The following is a 13,769-nucleotide window of genomic DNA, read 5'->3' as shown; positions in this document are numbered from 1 at the left end:
CAGCCTCGGAGATGGCGCAGGTCTGTGGTAGCGGAGCAAAAGCCGATGGAGGCAGCTGCGATCCGAGTCGGGGCCGGAGACGCACCCAGAGCAGGGGACTAGGGCACTATGTCAGGTGGCAGAAACCACAAGAGTTCAGGAAATCGCCACAGAAGACTCCAAGGATGGGCGGCGGGGACAGTGTGAGCAGACTGGGTACTGAGACTCCTCTCAGACACGCAGACTTGCTCAGGACTTCACTCCAACCAGGCGTGTGTTTCTCCAGGACCGTGTGCGTCCGTTGGAAGAGACGGGGTCTCCGAGGTGTTTCTTGCCTCCTCTGGGCTTGCTGGCCCCTCAGTCCATCTCCTTTTAGTCTGGTCTCCATTTGGCTGGAGAGTAGTGGGTTTGCACTCCAGTGAATCTGTCAGGCTTGGAAGATTTTGTGGGCTTCACTTCTATTTCACACTAAACCATTCTTCTGGTATGAACCTTAAATTCACGTAGGTCACAAACGGATGGAGAGTTTTAGGTTGGAGGTAACTTCCCGGTCCCTGTAGCTCAGCTCCCAGCTGATAGAAGCAGAAACCAGTTGGCTGCCTGGCTTGTCCCCAGTCCCACCGCCAGGAAGCCGCAGAGCCCACAGAGCCCACTGCTCCGAAAGCCTCCCGATTGGCTCTTCCTGGGTGCCCGAGCTGCTGCACATCTTGTTGGCCATCGATTGGCCCCCCCTCCTGTCTGCTCAAGTCCTTGCCCACTGTCGGTGTGGACTGTGTGTCGTGTTACTGTGGAGCTGCAAGAGGCTTTGTATATTCTGGTTACGACTCCCACACGTGACATGCACACACTTTGCTCCATTCTGTGGCCTCTCTCTGTCTTGGTGGTGCCATTTGTAGGACAGAAACTTTTAGTTTGGGTGCCTTTCTCATTCTCATTCTCAGTGACTGAGCTTTTGGGGTCCTGTCTATGAAACCATCGCCCACCCAGGCTTGCAGAGACGTGCCCGTTCTCCACGAGTTTACAGCCTCGCCTCTTTCGCTCAGCTCCCTGCTCCATCTTGAGTTAATCCGTGTGTGTGTTGTGGGGAAGGGGTCCAGCGCCGTGTTTTGATGGGGGGGTGCCCTGCCGTCCCGGACGTTTGTGGGAAAGACTGCGTCCCCGACCGAAGTGCCTGGATGCTCTTTATCATTCTTTACAGCTAAAGTCTTTTAGAGAAAAGTATCTTTTTCTGTTATTTGCAGTAAAACAGAGATTGGACAATATTTTCAAAGTACTCATTCCTGTGATGCTCTGTTGATGTGTTCACAGCCCAGCAGACCCGGTTACCCCAGTCCAAGGTCCAGCGAAGGATTTTACCCCAGTCCTCAGCACATGGTACAGACCAATCATTATCAGGTAGGCTCGTCCTTACGGACTAAGGCCTTGCCTTCTGTTCTGCAGGCTTGCGGGTGGGGAGGGACCCTGGAGATATTCTGTTCTTTCCTTCTGTAGATAGGACTGTGATTTGGCGAGCAGAAAGCTAAGAGAGTAATGCACCTTAGTGACCGTCTAAGTGGAGGCTGTGTCATCGGCCCCTCGGCCTTAAAGCAGCGCAGGCAGGTGCCCCCCCCACCCCATTTCTGTCCTCCGTTTGGGAGACATGTGGGGCGAAGAGCCAGTAATGAACAGGGTGGTGTTTCTGGAAGGCAAGAATAACATTCAAATCTACCTTAAAAATCAGACAAGATGCCGTATCGGCCAGGTGCGGACGGTGCCAGACTTGCAGGCAGGTATCTTATCAGACTAGACGCGACCGTCCTTGAGAAAGAAGGACCAGAAGCAAAGTCAGTGATGTTTTGGCTGTGAGGGGAGTGTTTGCTTTTTGGAGGTATGATTTCCTTAGAGGAAATGCTCGCGTGTTCTGACAGCCGTGTACACACGTGTCCCCCACACCACACCAAGACAGAGCTTGTCTGTGGCCCTGGAGGGTCCCCTCCCCTCCTGTCAGTTGCCCGCTGCCCGCGCTCCGACTGGTCCCAGCTGTTGGTGTTGCGTGTTCTGGACTTGGAGATAAGCGATCGTCAGGGTGTCCTCTCGTGTGCTCAGCGGCTGGTACAGGTGTGACATCTGTGGTGACGTCCTGACGAGGGTGTCAGCAAGTCACAACTTTCTAATACTGAGGAGTGGTCAGGTGCATGTGTGTGTATGCCACGGATTGTGTCCCCATAGTCATGTTATTTGGAGAATCAGCCAGATCACTTCCAGGAAATAAATCGCTGCTTGTGATTTGTGTCAGCTGTGGCTCTCGTGAAGCCGTGCATTTGTGTCCTGAGCTGATGCTCGTCACCGGCTGACTCGGTGACCAGAACCAGCCTTGAGGGGGAAGCGCTTAACTGAGTGAGTGAGACAGAAAACAAGCCACAGGGAGTCCTTGGGCCCTTGTCCTGAGAGGGAGGAGCTGAAAGTTCCTTTAACTGCCGTCTCCTTTGACTGGAGGAGGAAAAAGGAGCAAAAAGAGAAGCAGGCTTACCGTGCCTCCTTCACGGGGTCACTGCGGGTCACATGAAAGCATTTTTATTCCTTTACGTGCCTCCCAGCTATGATTTAAATCCAGGCCTCTTAGATCGGTATGGACAAGCACCTCGCGGTTTAGGGTCCTGAGGAGAGCTTGCAGGCCGTTCTGCACTAGAGACGCTGCAGTCGGGTCCGCGGCAGGCCCTTCACCTGCTCCGCGGCCTCCAGACCCCACTGTACCCGTTCTGAAGGGGGCCCAGGGGCATCACGCTGGGAACAAGCTCCCCAAGGTGACCTGCATGACTGAGAGCCCTGTTACGGGAGACACTGCTCTGAGCCCCACTTGCCCGGAGGAGGCATGAATCTCTGTGCCCCCAGACGTGTTTAGAGAAAGCAGAAGGCAGGCCTCCACGGGCCCTCAGCCCTCACCCAGGGCTCACTGGCCTGGGCCCCTTCCACCACCTGGGCTCTGATGCGTATCCGTGTGCGGCTGTTGGCCCCACCCCTCCGGAGCAGAAGCCCGTGAGGACAGTGGCTTGTCACTACTTCAAGTGCGCGGAACAGTGTGTAGAACAGAGTAAGGGTTCAGTGGCTGCATGAAGCATCTGTATTTTCAGCAGGCAGAGGAATGATTCCGCTCTCCCAGGCCCCAAGTTTCCGTATCTGGTAACTGAGAATGATTACAGGACGTCGCCTGGTGCTTTCGTGCTCCTTCTTAGCCGGAAATGCTCATTGATCCTTTCACAGGGTTGGCGTTCCATAGAAAGCTGTCGCAGGATACTTGAACGGTCTCTGTTGTGCAAGTTCCTAAAAGTTGTCTGGGGGTAGTGTAGCCCTTCTGACCAAAAACAGTAGTGATATGACATTTATGTTCAGTAGAATTTTTATTGAAAACTTTGATTCTAGTAAACTGTGAGGATCATCTGTACGTCTTACTCGAAAGTTTATTGATTATATATTGTCAGTGTGCAGTTTTGGTATAAACAGTGCCTAGAGACCGGACAAGTGCACAAAGTCTTTGTTGAAGAATGTGTTGGTGTTTGGAAATCCTGGATCTGGCTGTGCATTATCTTGTTAAAGAAATAACTAAGCACCCTGGCACCCCAGCACGAGCCCAGTGAGTTACGGAAACTGCTGATTCTGCCCCCCCCCCGTGACTGGGGGAGGAAGCCACCCAACGGAACTGCTTTCATTTCCTGTTGCCTTAGAGTATTTCTCCATCTGCACCTTCTGAGCATCTTTCTCCGCCGCAATGATCACGGCTGGAGCACGCCGCCTGCGTCTCTCGCCAGCCCGAGTTCATTAGTCAGGGGGCGCTCTAGAGCAGCGCCCACTGAGCCGCGTTTGTGGCCCCTGGTGCTGTGGCATCCCGGGTGCAGAGTTCCAAAGTAAATGATTTCTGACTTCCTAGTGTGTATCTGCACTACTTAATTACGCGGCCGCCGTGGATCACCTTTCTTTCGTGGAGAATCCATTTCCTCGCCTTTACTACCTTCCCTGCGTCCCTTGGCCTTGACCCTTCCCCCTTCAAAACCAGCAGTGCCCTATCCTCCGGCCACACTGCAGTAGCCTGTCTCCCCTTCTCCCCCTTGCGTGGGGAAGGAAGCCGCACATTAGGTCCACGCCGATGAGCCAGGGTCACCTCCCCATCTCTAGGCACCTAAGTTATAACCACCCATGGGAAGTCCCTCTGCCGTGTAAGCTCCCATAGCCACAGGCTCCAGGGATCTACACGTGGACATCTGTGGGCACCACTGTCCTGTTGGCGCGGTGTTCTCTGTCATCTGAGTCTCTCCCTTGTACATGGAAAGCATGACTGTGCTGCCCAACATTCACAGGTCTCTGGCTATCCTGGATCCCATGGGGTCACGGCCATGGCTGGCAGCATCTACCCGGGCCAGGCATCTCTCTTGGACCAGACGGACTCCTGGAATCACAGAGCGCAGGAGATATCAATGTGGCAGCCCAGCGTGGAGGTAACCTGCATGTTTTTGGGCTTCTGTTGTTAGCTGATGAAGCTTTGCCTATAGTATTTTTTATTTCTGAATCCTAGGAGTTACTCGTTTTGATGACCAAATTCTAAATATAAGGCGCTACATCTCGAATTGTTCCCGGTTCTGTGAATCCTTTTTACTGAAACAGAGACGCCACCATCATCAGCCCACCCGCCTGCAAGGCCGCGCACGGGACCGCACATTGTTAGCGCATGCGCGCAGCAGTTCTCGGGAAGGAGAGAGGGACAGTCTCCCGCTCTGGGGGCCATTTTCACCCCTACCAGATTTGCCTGGTGCACCGAGAACCCCTCCCGTAGCCGTTAATGTTGTTTCTTTGACTCCCGGAGCACCTGTAGTCTGCCACCCATGCCCTTGACCTTGGGGTGAGCACATCTGACACTTGCTCTGTGCTCCGTGGCGTGTGTGGGCTGAGCTTAATCTTCCTTCTGTTCTGGCCCAGACTGTGTTCAGTTCTTCACGGCAGCTGGCGGTGCCTTCTCCGCACAGACCTGGGATCCCTTCTTTCTTTTTAAAGATTTGCATCCATTCTTTTTAGAGAGAGAGAGAGAATGCATGCACACCAGTGGGGGCCTGATGCGGGGCTGGATCCCAGGACCCCGAGACCACAGCACAGTCCAAAGTCAGCTGCTTAGCCCACCGAGCCACCCAGGGGCCCTGGATTCTTTCTCGAGAATAAATCCCACAAGCGGAGCTGTGAGCCGAGGGACTCGGACTTGTTAGAGGTGCTTGGCCGCGGCTCTCTCGCAGCCTTCGGGCGAGTCGCTCCGCTGAGCAGGTCTGAGAGACCCTGTTTCCACCACGCTTGCTGTTTTGCTGTTCAGTTTTTTGTTTGTTTGTTTGTTTGTTTGTTTGTTTTTGGAAAAGCACAGGAAACAGTAAGGGCATCTGAGGTAGCCTGAGAATGATGCACTCTTTTATCATCCGCTCCCCAGGACTCGGCGGCGCTGGACCTGCGCGGGATCGGGCACGTGTTGCCGACCCACCTGATGGAGGAGCGGCTGATCCGGCAGCAGCAGGAGATGGAGGAAGATCAGCGCTGGCTGGAAAAGGAGGAGAGGTTTCTGGTAATTGTGTTCCTAGTGATTGGGGCGTCTTCCGCTTGGGGAGTTCTGCCAGCGTCTGCATACTACAGATGATGGGCAAAGCTGGTCTTTTTCAGAACAGGACACAGCCTTTTCCATCCGGTCCCAAACACACGTGATCCTAGGTTATTGGCTTTTCTGGGATATTTTTCTGGCCAGATTTCTAAGATTTGAGTCAGCGCATCACAGGCTCAGAGGTGTGACATCTCTGTGGCTGTCGCAGAAGCAGCTCCCCCACAAGTGTCCGCTGGCATCTCGTTCCTGCAGCACGTGGAGCCAGGCGTCCGGGCACCAAGCCCTCTTTCACAGCATTCCCTGTCCTGTGGTCCGACAGGCGCCTCCCCCACGCGCATCTGGCGGCCCCCGTCCACACCTGCTCTGAAGTCTCCTGCAGCAGAGGAAGTGGTGAGGCAGAGCGGTCTCTATGTGTCGCCTGACACGAGGGCCCTTTGGACTCCTGCGCCCTCAGCCTCAGAGCGCACGCCCCTGTCAGCCCGCATGGCTAGATCAGTCTTCCTGGAGTGGCCTGAGAAGGATGACGGGACAGAGCCGGGACACCCACCGTTGCCACAATTTCAGGAATCATTACCTTTCCTTGGGTCGTCCACAGCCGCTCGCCTATGCTTTGGTTCAGTAAACTTCCCCGAGGACGCATCTGTGTCCAGCTGTGCACTGAGGGACCAGATCAAGGGTGGGGGACGGTTCTCAGATCGCGCACAGCCTTCCAGGCACGGACACACTGAAAGCAGCAGTGAACGGCGTTAGGCCGCAGCAGTTTTGACCTGCACCGTTCATCAACGTGCGACCCTGATTTCATCCTGTGTGTGTGGCTCTCATTTTTTTTTTAATTGTGGAGAATTAACCACGCAGGCTCAGGGAAGCCTGTTTTCACTCTCAGGGAGGCCAGTGGCCTCCACAGAGTGTGCTGGGCTCAGTGCACAAGCTTCTGGGCTCTGCACACGGGAGCGTGCAGCATGCCAAGAGGCCTGCAGACGGCACAGGTGCCCCCCGCTCCGTGACCGCCAGGCAGGACTAGTGCTCGCGTCCTCGGCACACACCTGCTCACATCTGAACACCTCAATCCTAGCTGACGTCTGCCACGGTGCCGGTCACTGTCCGACGTATTTGTCATAAGTGAAGTCAGCTTGTCCGCACGGCCACCCCACAAGGATGAGAGGGGTCGGGAGTTCTATACCCGCAATTCTTGAAGGTTTTTTGCTTCAGAATTCAATATTTTTTTTACTTTAGAAAACCGGCCTAGTGTGGTGTGCACGCCACGGGCGAGGTCATGTTCTAGGAGCGTCCCAGAGGAAGAGCGGCGGTGTTCCTGCAGCAAAGCACGAACGCTCGTATGCACGGGTGTAAATGCAGACGTCACCTCAGCTCGGCTGCGTTCTGCCATGAGAGTCACTGGCTTCAAATGCAAGATCAAATAAAAATTAAACTAAACTAAATTAAATTTTTGATCACTGGTGCTCTGTGAATTTTGGAGACAAGGATAAAAAGGAGTGTGCCCAGTCCGTGTCACCCTCACTGCAGGACAGAGAGGATTCCCGCCGTCGCCCAGCTAGCGTGTGACAGAGCCCGGAGCAGCCTGGGGACCTGCGCAGGGTCCGTCCTGGCTGCCGCAGCGTCCACGCCCTCGAGGTGCGAGGCAGCATCGTGCGGGGGTACTCGCGTCCTCCCCACAGCAGGGTCTGAAGTGTGGCCAGCCACTCTGAGGGACTGCCTTTCGAACAGAAGTTTCAAACTCTCGAGAGTCTCCGTGACTGAAATCGAAGCTGACGGCAACGCAGGGCAAGCTGCGGACGGAGGTGCTTGTCCCCACAGGAGTCTGACAGGTTGGCCCGGAGCCGCTCTGGACCGCCCAAATGCCTGGCCTCTGGCCCCTCTCGGACATTCGTCCGAGACAGCCTGTTGCCTGCACAGACATGGGATTTCGAAAGTCGGTATTTCCCGATTCTCCAGACCGGATCGGAGGTATCTGAATACCGTCGCCTTGTGTACGACCGACTACGCGTGACCCGAGCGCTGTCTCCGAGCCGTGGCCGACCGGCCTGCACTGCTCATCTGCTGGGGTACTGCACGCAGCAAGGGGTCAAGGGCGGTGCCAGTGGCCAGATCGGTCGAGCCACGGCTGAAGGAGCCATTGGAATCTGCAGGGAAGACAAGTCCAGGGAGGACCACTGGCAGAGGATGAGCCTGACTAACGGCGTGGGTCAGGAGACTATTCTCAGAAATCCCCACCCGCTCTCACGGACCAGAGCCGTGGGACGCAGCTCCTGAGCTCAGTGCCGACCCCGTCTTCTGAGTGGTTTCGGGGCCCGGATGGCTCGCTGGGGGGCTTTCTCTTGTCGTGGACATGGTTTCCATGCAGTGCACGAACAGGCCTGGATCGGGTATGGTTCGGTGCCTTCGGTAAATGTGTGAGTCCGGGGACCCCACGCCCACGCACAGGACGTTTCCAAGCCCCCACACAGCTTGCAGATGGTGTTCGAAGTCTGTTCGCGAAGCTGCGTGGAGGGGCCCCCGGGGCTCTGGTGCGCGCCACACCTTGCCTGCGGGATGGCCTGGGCACTGTGGCGTCCCCAGTGGGCATGTCTCCGGAGCTCAGGACCTTGCCCAGGGTTTGTCCCGGCCTCCTTTACTGCTCACCGTGTTTTTTAAGTGCGCGTCTCCCTTCCCTGCCGGATGCCTGCCTGGCTCTAGTGCAGTCGCCTTCACTGAGCACGGTGGTCGTGTGCTCTCTGCGCATATGCGGGTGATTTCTAGACCCTGCTCTTCTGTTTTCCAGTATCCAGCACATGAACTCGGATTTCCTCGGATTTTCTGTTGCTTTTCGCCCCATTTTGAGGCATAAGTGATCTACTTGTGACTTTTTAAAAAGCATTTCCTTTCTTCATTTTCAGTGTTCGTACATACCTCGTAACATCGTGTTCCTATTCTGAAGTTTCTCTCGCAGACTTTCATACTGAATAGGTCCTCACCTGCTTTCATTTTTAAAGATGTTGTCTGTAATACCTTTTCTGTTAGGTATTTTAGAGTTTGGGGAGGGGTTTTTTGTTTGTTTTTTAAGAATAACTCGTGAGGACATTGACATGATGAATAATGTGTGACATTTTGCTTGAGTTTGGGCCAATCCCTCATTCCAGAGTCAGTCCCTACTTAAGGCATAATTGGTCATTCTTTTAAGGTCGTGGCGTGTGTCACTGTTTCCCATTAGAATTTAGTATTGCTCTCCGTAAGTGAGAATGACTTCCCTGTTGTCATTGTGGCTTCAAGATCAAATCGGTACTGGGGTCACAGGGCGGTCGGATAGTCCGGACCCTGTCCTTGATTCGGGTGTTCGCAAGGTAGGCCTTGTAGGTGGTAGGTCTGAGGGCAAGTGTGTACTTGAGACGGGGGCCTCCTCCGAGCGGGAGTACCAGGCAGAGCCCCGACTGTGACAGAGAGGACTGGGCACGGGAGGGGAGGCCCAGCACATGCAGCCTTTGGGGAGGGCTGAGTAGCTGGAGGACCCAGCAAGGGTCAGTCCAGGGACATCTGGGGAAGACATTCCAGGAAGCCAGCATGCCTAGCACATGGGCCCGAGGACACCTGAGCACAGAAGGACCACCGCGGCACACGGAGAGGGACAGACAACACAGGACGCCTTAGGCCATGGCAGGTTGGGGGAGCCAGGGGCCAGCACGTGGGAGGTAGCAGGAAAACAGTGAGCACACTGCGTGTTGGCACTCCATGTGATCACTCCTGGCTTGGACTCTCGTTTTCAGGAAGGCGTTACTAGAAAGAATCCAGACTGCAGAGTCAGCCAAATGAGAATTAAAAATCCTAGTTATTAACGACCCCTTAAAAATTGTTTAATCTCTCTGCTTGCATTTAGTAATCTGCTCATCTGTAGCATAGTTACCTTCTCTAGAGAGCGCAGGTAGTAGGTTCTCCCGGGGCTGGGTCGAGGATTAGGATGCGTAGCTCGTACTCAGGTGGGCAAGGAGGGAACTCACGGTTCTTCCTCCAAGGGCCGTCTCTGCCTCCCAGCTTGTTCTCCAGCGCCGGTGCGAGCGGCGCTGCTGAGACTCCAAACTCCTAGATCCTGTCCCGCATCCTGCGGAGTTCCCAAAGACCATCCCGGAGTGCCCTCCAGCCGCTCCGGACCGAAAACTAACATAACAGACTCAGTGAGAGAGTGAGCCGCTTTCAGGGGTTCTGCAAGGAAGCATCGCTTCTATTAGATTTGCTGGTTGTTACACATAAGTCATAATTCCTTTTTGCTGGTAGAAGAGCTCCCATCAGAGGCTTATTTTTAGCAGCTAGGCAGCAAGGCCTCTGCTTTGGCCAGACCTGCACGTACTCCCAGGATGTGGAGTCTGGGGGCAAGAGGCAGCCTGTCAGTGAGGAAGGGTGAGTTTCTGGGTTTTTTCCTAAACCACTGTAGACGTGATATCCTCGTAAAACAAGGGGCAATTAGTAGAAAAAAGTTTTTGTTTTTTTTTTTTTAAGAAATTTTTTTTAAACATATGTGAAATATGAGCCAGATTGTTTTTATGAACTCCACCAGGCCTAAGAATTACTATTTCAAATTGCTCTAGAACTTTCTAAAGACGCTTGCCTTCTGTTTGTCTCATTATGACCTGGTGACACACTGTCCCTGACGCTCAGTAGTCCTCAGGCCGCGCTGGGCATATCACCACCGCTCCCTTCCACAGGGTAAGCTTCTGCACCCTGCCAGAGGGCCTGAGGATTTGTTGGGAAAATTATCTTCCAAGTTACTTTGTCAGAAATATTGTCCAGATTTTTTCTAGTAGTTGAGACTCAGCTGCTGTCGATCTAACCTCCCATTGTTAGGACTCAGCACTGAGTGTGGGGACTGCTCTTAGTTCTGGCGGCTACCTTTTCTTGAGTGCTCTGGGGAGTCGGTACGTCCCCACGTGTCCCCATGCTCGCGCTTGCCCAAGGCCACACGGCTCTGACCTACGGCTCTTATTCCTTGTGCTGGACCCACTCCCCGACCCGCTCGTGAACTCTCTGAGATGGCTGTGTGCCAGCGAGCCCCCCGCCTCACGGGCTGTCCCACACTGGCTGGCCCCTCAGTCTGTTCAGAGCATATGCCTTCGCATCGGGCCCTGCTACCAGACAGACTTGGGTCCCCGTTTATCTTCCTTCCAGTGTGCACAGTAGTCGAACGTGGCACGGTGCGCAAGACAGGATTTTTTTTTTTTTTAAGATTTTATTTATTTATTTTGACAGAGAGAGATCACAAGTAGGCAGAGAGTCAGGCAGAGAGAGAGAGGAGGAAGCAGGCTCCCCGCCAAGCAGAGAGCCCGATGCGGGGCTCCATCCCAGGACCCTGAGATCACAACCCGAGCCGAAGGCAGTGGCTTAACCCACTGAGCCACCCAGGCGCCCCGCAAGACAGGATTTAATGTTAACGTGAGAAAGTCCTCTCTATGTAAAGCCTGCAGTGTGGTCTGGAAAAGGAAATGAGTGTTTAAGCTGTTTCTCCTGTCACACAGACCCAGTCAGTCTGAATGATGATGAGTGCCAGGACAGGGCACTCGGGGGGGGGGGGGGGCAAGGACAGGGTCACAAGACCGCCTCTGCCCGCTTCTCCTGAGCCAGGCCGCATCCCTCCTGTGTTCCTTGCATCGGCCACATTGAAGGAGAAGAGACTTTGGAAAGCCTCACGTTTGAAGTTTCTAGAGGGATGGCCGTGAGCGTAGAGCCCACACCGCGACTGTGGGCTGCCATGTCCCCAGAACCTGAAACAGAGCCTTCAGCCCTCACCGGCTGCCCACGGCGACGTGGTGCACATGCCACACAACACAGAGCTCACAGCGCTGCTGCTCTTCGGTACCAGGAGCTGGAAATAACCCACCTGCCCGTTCCCACAGACTCGATCAGTGACACAGTGGCTACCGCACGACAGTGAAACTGGGAAAACCCCAACACACATCCGCAGGGAGGGGCTCACAGAGATAATGTCCACCAGAGACACGAGGCACAGGGCCTCACATGACGTGCACATGACTCAGTTCACTCGTGTGAGCTCTCTGGGGTGCGGCCGGATCGGTCCCCTCCTGTGGCGGAGTCGGGTCTCAGCTCAAGCCCGCTGCGTGCGTTCGCGGTGTTGAGTGGGCGCACGCATCTCTAAGAGTGCACGGAGCTCGTACACGCGGGATTTGTGCACTTGGCTGTGCACGTTATACCTGAGCTAAGGAAGGGAGGGAGAGGGCCTGCCTAATGCGGGGGGGGGCCGCCCCCAGCAGCCTCAGACATTCTCGCCGTTTGTGCTCTATTTGGGTAAGATTTTGGTATCAGTTTCCTCTTCTCATATTGCTATCTCCAAATCTAGAATATTGTAAGAGGGAACAGGAAGGTTTCGTTTCACCAGGAGCGGCACCAGTAACGGATCCGCTTCTCTCAGACGGGCTGAGTCTGGCTCCCTGAGTCCCCCGAGCTGGCACTCGTCTCTCAGGCTGTGTCGTCCATGTGAGGAAAAGGCTTGGATATTTCTGCTCCCAGCACACAAGTGGACTTTATAGAGACAGGCTTTCTCATTTTAAAATCGAAGTCCTGTCCTGGGGAAAGTTTTAACATGAGGGAGTTACTGTGAGTCAGAAAAATAAGTCATCTCATATGGTTTCTGTGGAAATAGATAATTCATGTAAATGCACGCAACACAGCACCTAATTCTGTGACGGTAAATGTCATTTGCTTTTGTTTAAGTAAAAAAGTAAAGTACTTCCTCCAGTTCAGGGTGCCTGGCTGACTCATTCAGAAGAACGTACTTGATCTCTGGGTCATGGGGTTAAGCCCCACATTGAGTGTAGAGCTTCCTTAAATAAACAAACAAACTTTTAAAAATATCTATTTCTGGAGCACCTGGGTGGCTCAGTGGGTTAAAGCCTCTGCCTTCGGCTCAGGTCATGATTCTGGGGTCCTGGGATCGAGCCCCACATCGGGCTCTCTGCTCCGCGGGGAGCCTGCTTCCTCCTCTCCCTCTGCCTGCCTCTCTGCCCACTCGTGATCTCTGTCTGTCAAATAAATAAATTATATCTTTAATATATATATATATATTCCTACAGTTACGAGTACTCGCTAACTAGCTGTTACCTGACGACACACCTCACGTTGCCTCAGACAGCTACGGCTGTTCCTCATTTTATCACAGACGTTGTGTTCTTTCTGTGCTGAAAGTTTGTGGCAAACCCTGCGCTGAGCAAGTCTGTTGGTGCCATTTTCCCCACAGCATTTGCTCTCTTCATGTCTCGTGTCATATGGTGGTGGTTCTCATGGTGCTTTAGACGTTCTCATCGTCACTAGATTTCTGGGATGATCCCCAATCTGTGGTCTTTGAGTACAAGTGTAGTTGCCGCGCATGAGCCGCGCCCACAGGAGCTGGAGAACTTCGTAAACACGGTCTCTGTGCGGCCGCTCCGCGACCGGCCAGCCCCGCGACCGGCCAGCCCCGCATCTCTCTCGCCCTCTCCTCGGATAGCCCTGTTCCCTGACACAACAACACAGAGATTAGGCAGTTAATAATCCCACAGGCACCCCTCTGTTGAGGTGAAAGGAAAAGTCCCACATCCCACTTTAAATCGGAAAGCTAGAAACGATCAAGCGTCGTGAGAAGGCCAATGGGGACCCAGACAGGCGGAAGGCGAGGCCTCCTGCACCCACAGCGACATCGTGAACGCAAGAAGTTCTGGAAGGAAATCACACGAGCTTCTCCGGGATACACAGCTGGTAAGAAAGCAAAACGGCCTTCTTGCCGACATGGAGAGCGTGGTTCTGGTCTGGATAGAAGATCCCAGCGGGAACCGCTTTCTCTCAAGCCAGAGCCTCACCCAGAGCAAGGCCTGCGCGCTCTTCAGTTCCGGGTCGGCTGGGAGAGGTGAGGAAGCCTCGGGAGAGGTGAGGAAGCCTCGGGAGAGCAGCCGGAAGCCGGCAGCGGTCCCTGAGGCTGCAGGAAGGGGTCGTCTCCAGACCGTCCCCGTGCAGAACCGAACGGCAGTGCCGACGTCAGAGCCGCCGTGGTTCTCCAGAAGATCGAGCTCAGGTCACTCACGAAGGCGGCTGCGCCAAGCAACAGGTGTCCCGTGTAGATGAACAGGTGTCCCTTGTACGGGGAGGAGACGCCATCTAGGACATCGGCAGCTGGAGAGAAGTCGGTGGCTGGCTTTAAAGCCTCAAAGGACAG

The 13,769-nt window shown here is 54.4% G+C and overlaps 1 protein-coding gene across 27 annotated transcripts in view; it reads left to right on the top strand.

Annotated features, from left to right (window-relative positions):
• Positions 1-13,769, top strand: part of PTK2 (protein tyrosine kinase 2) — a 246,281-nt gene that overhangs the window by 214,774 nt on the left and 17,738 nt on the right. For 26 of the 27 annotated variants that reach the window (XM_045078169.1, XM_045078191.1, XM_045078190.1 and 23 more), the window contains 3 exons: positions 1,288-1,374; positions 4,311-4,448; positions 5,420-5,551. In XM_045078169.1, the coding sequence (XP_044934104.1) occupies positions 1,288-1,374; positions 4,311-4,448; positions 5,420-5,551 (357 nt within the window). The remainder of the gene's footprint in view (positions 1-1,287; positions 1,375-4,310; positions 4,449-5,419; positions 5,552-13,769) is intronic. The other variant, XM_045078180.1, reaches the window with a different exon arrangement.

This window comes from Mustela putorius, unplaced genomic scaffold, assembly GCF_011764305.1.
Source record: "Mustela putorius furo isolate JIRA1106 unplaced genomic scaffold, ASM1176430v1.1 tig00000228_pilon_pilon_pilon, whole genome shotgun sequence".
NCBI lineage: Eukaryota > Metazoa > Chordata > Mammalia > Carnivora > Mustelidae > Mustela > Mustela putorius.
The sequence above is the reverse complement of the archived record's forward strand: the minus strand, read 5'-3'. Positions and strand labels throughout refer to the sequence as shown.